This window comes from Etheostoma spectabile, chromosome 20 (genome assembly GCF_008692095.1).
Source record: "Etheostoma spectabile isolate EspeVRDwgs_2016 chromosome 20, UIUC_Espe_1.0, whole genome shotgun sequence".
Classification (NCBI taxonomy): Eukaryota; Metazoa; Chordata; class Actinopteri; order Perciformes; family Percidae; genus Etheostoma; species Etheostoma spectabile.
In genome coordinates, this window is record NC_045752.1 from 3,736,742 (window position 1) to 3,741,518 (window position 4,777).

The 4,777-nt window shown below is 41.0% G+C and overlaps 1 protein-coding gene across 3 annotated transcripts in view; it reads right to left on the reverse strand.

The window, feature by feature from the left end:
- ppp2r3a (protein phosphatase 2, regulatory subunit B'', alpha) overlaps positions 1-4,777 on the reverse strand; it is a 59,454-nt gene continuing 54,677 nt past the window's right edge. For all 3 annotated transcript variants that reach the window (XM_032501048.1, XM_032501047.1, XM_032501050.1), the window contains 7 exons: positions 3,870-4,113; positions 2,950-2,998; positions 2,761-2,850; positions 2,393-2,568; positions 2,136-2,254; positions 1,462-1,568; positions 1-1,259 (listed from right to left, as the gene is read on the reverse strand). In XM_032501048.1, the coding sequence (XP_032356939.1) occupies positions 1,163-1,259; positions 1,462-1,568; positions 2,136-2,254; positions 2,393-2,568; positions 2,761-2,850; positions 2,950-2,998; positions 3,870-4,113 (882 nt within the window). In that variant the 3' untranslated portion in view covers positions 1-1,162. The remainder of the gene's footprint in view (positions 1,260-1,461; positions 1,569-2,135; positions 2,255-2,392; positions 2,569-2,760; positions 2,851-2,949; positions 2,999-3,869; positions 4,114-4,777) is intronic.

Sequence of the window (4,777 nt, forward strand, 5' to 3'; positions counted from 1 at the left end):
TTCAAAAAAACGATCAAAGTATTTACCTGGTATTGTACACAAACAACAACAAAGAGAAAACATACAGTGGGATGTGCTAGGTATTTGCTTGAGACTGAAAGGAACAACTCACAGTCATATCTATTGCGTTTTTACAAACGTTACAGGTGGAAATGTGTGGGCAACTCTACCAGAGAGTTTGATATGTTATTTTAACATGCATCATTTTATGTGCATATGTCTCACTGTGACCTGATAGAGAATTAAAACAATGTAGAGGGACCTTTTAGTCTCTGTACCCAGAGACTTTTTCCAGGGAGAGTTGATAATGCCGCACTAATAATAGAGCAGCTCAGGCTGTGCCGTGAACTGAACTCCCACTTGGAAAAGTTACCCGGCCATTATGCACCGTGCATGCCAGTAATGGCATGCAGCAGCACAGACCGGCCACAGTGTGGCGCTGTTACAATCACCCAAAAGCGTAATATGATTCCTCCCTGAAGGGACTAGAGGTTTAACGACTTCCTTTCCGAGGATCACAGTGAGAAGCTGCACAGGCAGCAGGTTTGTGATGGCAGTGTCTGTCTGTATGTATCATTATTGAGCAGATGACTGTGTGTTTTCAGTGCCTATCACTGTAATTGTCTGTTTCTGTTTCTCCAACGAGGAGTCTATTTGTGCAGCTGACAGTCCACCTATCTGTCAACCTTCAGATGATTGTCTTCTGGCAGGATTGTCTGTAGGAAATTCACAATTACAATTTAAACTTTGTTTACAGTGACACTCTTTTTTTTTTTTCTTGATTCCTTTTAGAGCTTATCATACACTTCTCCACCCCCATCGTTGGCTTTGTTCTCTCGGATGGAGCGTGGCGCTGGAGGCAGTGAAATGGGTTTCTGTATGAATACAGATACGTTATTGCACCAGACAAAGAACAGCACGTACTGGTTTACTGTGTCACACACACACCCACACACACACACGCAACAAACAAAAAACAGAAAAAAACAATCCATTTTGAGGAGACTCCAGAGTCATCAAAAAACAGATGCCAAAACTGTTTTCTCTCTCTCTTTCTTTACACCCATGTATTTCTAGTTGCATCCATCCGAATGGACCTTCTGTCATTTTGTTCCTGATTGTTTTCCAGAAGTAAAGGACTAGAAATTCCAGGGAAGAAGTTTTATGCCGACAGGTCCGATATGACCAGTTTTTCCATTTTATTCCCAATCTCTTCCGGAACTTGAAGCTCCTCAGATTCATAGTCATCATCAAAGGATCTGGGAACACAACACGCAGTAGAACTGGTCACCGGTACTTGTTATAATTGTATTATCTTGACAATCAAGCTAATCTTCAGTGACTAAAAGGGGTGTGCACGGAAAACTGGAGAGAACTCAGCCTATTAAAAGATTGATCGTATTTCAATACATGGAAATGCACATGGTTGTGTAGGTAAGTGTGAGTCTGTGTGTGGCGTACCCCTCATGTAGCTGTTCATTTGCAGTCTCCTCCGCCACCAAGATCTCATACTCTTCTGAAGCATATTTATCCCAATCAGATGGCTCGGGACCTTCACTATCAATGTCCTGAAACAACACATGCACACCATTAATCAGTTTGTTATGGGAGAGAGAGAGAGAGAGAGAGAGAGAGAGAGAGAGAATCTCATACATTTCTTCCTAAATAAAATAAGACACAACAAGAAGTAGCTTTACAACTATACAAGTGCATGCTGGTAGGAAGAGTGGAAAACCCTATAGCCCAATTTTCTAGTGGTGGAATGGAATTTTGAGAAAAGAATCTTTTAAATTACCAAGTAATTTTGTAGATTTGAAAACAAAGTATTATTTGAATTCCATGCAATGTAGTAGTTTGAAAAGTTTGAGGGAACTGATATAGCAAATGTTATAATAAAATGTTATTATATCTCCCTCTTCTTCAACAATATCTTGAAAGTTAACAAAGGACATGTCTTATCAATTATGAGACCTGTGCTGCTTCACATCTGCAGATACTTTTTTGAATTTTGATAGATTTATTTTTCCTTTTCTCTTATCTATTGCAACAAGGAATCAACACCTCTAACCCCCCTTCAAATTAAAAGGCTCCCGCAATATGGCTGAATATTACAATTAAGAGATGCAAAAGCACACCTTTTGCACAGCAAATGGGTCTCTCTGCTCGTGGTCCAGGTATTTCTCCAAGTTGAAGAAGGTGTCAAAGAATATGTGGGCCATCCGACAGCGCTTCAAATCACCAAGGGTTATCTTACCTGGAGAAAACAACATATATATACACATGAACACGCAGACAACAAGGTAAAAAGGACGTTGGCAGGGTGTGGCTATCCAGTCAAGAGAAAGAGAAGATAATGTCATTATAGAAAGAAAGAAAACACCAAGGCACTAACCTGAACTCTCAGGTTTGACCAGGTCCAACATCTGGCAGAGCAAATCCTGGAAGGGCAGAGGTTCGATGCCCATCCTTTCCATCCTCTCACACTGTTCCTCATAGAAATACTCCAACTCAAACATGGACAGGATGCCATCGCCATCCAAGTCCATGCAGCGGAACCAGTACTCTATACTGGAGAGAGAAAGGACAAATGCATACAGAATTACACACTACACACACACACACACTGAAACACTCATACATGGTGGAATAAGTGAAACTGCACATAAAGTGACATCTGGCTGGGATGTAACATTTATTCAACACATGCAGGTAGAAAGAAAATGCTCAAACAGCTGTATTGTTGATTGTTCAGTATATCACCTGGTGGGATTCTTCTTGTCTTCTTCAGACATGAGGAACCAGACAAACTCAGCGTAGCTCATCCTGCCTTCTCGCTGCACAGCGTTACCCCTGGAAACAAGAGAGACCAGAGCCTCTCACATTAAATACTGCCATTATGGTAAAGTAATCAGCTCCTCTGTGCTCGTTGATGTGTGGGTTTCGACTTACCGAGTAACGGCCCCTGAAAACAATCTTTCAATGATTCTATTTGAGGATGCTGTCAGATGAGAGAACGAGAAAAATAAGCAAGTGTTATTTTTTGTTCAAAGACACAGAAACAAATGGATACTGTTGCATGCTTACTTGCGTAAGTACTGAGTAAGTGAATTAAAATGTGGTCATGTAATGCAGTTAACAGTGTAAAGCATTTCATGTCAGACAGCATGAGTGTTGAGCCTAGGACAAACAGCTGTTGTTTTCCCCACTAGCTAGTGGGGGCCAAACAAATGGAAAATAAGCAAATGAATGTGCCAAATCCAAACATAGTCTGTTTCTGATTCTTTACTGGCATCCAATCCATATTAAATACAATGAGACCAAAAAAAAAAAAGTTGCCTCAAGGGGCTTCTTGCCCCAAGCACTTGACTCGACACCATTAATTCTTAGACTAAGGATTTCCAAGGATAGAGGTTAATAAATTCAAATATTATGTTTTTAATTTTCCTTTCAACCTGGACCCTATTTTCCTATGTTTTTGTGTCTAAGTGACTGATGGGAACAACAATCTTTGACATTGGTCCAGTATTAAGCGAGATCGCTGCAGTCTGCAGCGGCTAAACAAGCTGCAGTGTAAGTTAATAGAGCAATTGTGCAGCTTATATTTACGTTCACAAACATACTTGTTTTTGCCATTGACAGGCTCAGATTAATATACTAAGTGTGTGTACTACTGGACCAACTTCATTGTTAATCATATCTTTCACTTACACAAAAAGTACATAGGAAAAAAGGGTCCAGGTTGAAAAAAACAGTAGTTACCCTTGAAGGCCTGAATTCTTTCATGATATAGTATTTATTTTTGTAAGATAACCCCAATATGTCTGGTATGGACTTATTTCAGTCGGGGAAAATCTTTGAGTTGTTCTTACCGTGGTCATTGTATCTCGCCAGGTCTTTGGGATCAATGTAGAGATCATGGTCAGCGTCTAGCTCCCAGAACTTGCAGTAGATGACGTAAAAGTGTTCGTAGGAGAAGTAATCGGTAATCTGGTTGATGTCGTCCTCCTCCTCCAGCAGGGCCAGGGTCTGTAGGAAGTTGCTCCTGCGTAGCTCCATCATGGTCATACGACCGGTCCACGAACGGTTCACCACGTAGAATATCCGCTGGATCACCTGGGATAAGTTATTGATGTACTCGTTACAGGATTGCATGTACAAGCTCCATAATAATGCAGTAGAAAATGATGTTAATATTTGCCTATATGGTTTTCAATCACTCTCTTTGTTTCCAAAAGGCAATTGGTTGAGCAGCAGTGAAACACAAAGCACACATCACAGAAATACAAAATAGAAATACACAAGTCACAGCTATTTAAAAAACAAGGTAAAGAATGAGTAATTTCAACAGTTGAGAGACGGCAGAGGCTATGAAATGTGTTCACGTCTGTTAGTTGGCTAACGGGAGTCTAAAAAGGGATCCAAAACCAAAGGTCTGACACTGACGAGAGCATTCAGTCTATGAAAATAGCATGAAACTCACATGGGATCTTTCCAAGCCCTGTCATCAGCAATTCATCTACAACTGATATTTCTGTCCTCATTTGTAATATGAGAAAGACAGGTCTTTAGCATACAATGGAAACAAGGGGGTCCTGGCTCTCTGTCCCTGAAACACAACACTTAGGCTTAGTAAAGAGCAGATTAGCACTCATTTCCTGGTACATGGACCTCCCAGGGCTACTTATGTCACGTACAGTAGCGGGTCAGCTGGACTAAAGTGAAGGAAGTGTCTTAATAAGGGCATGTGGAGGGTCGGGGCCTCTGCTGAAGTGGGCCG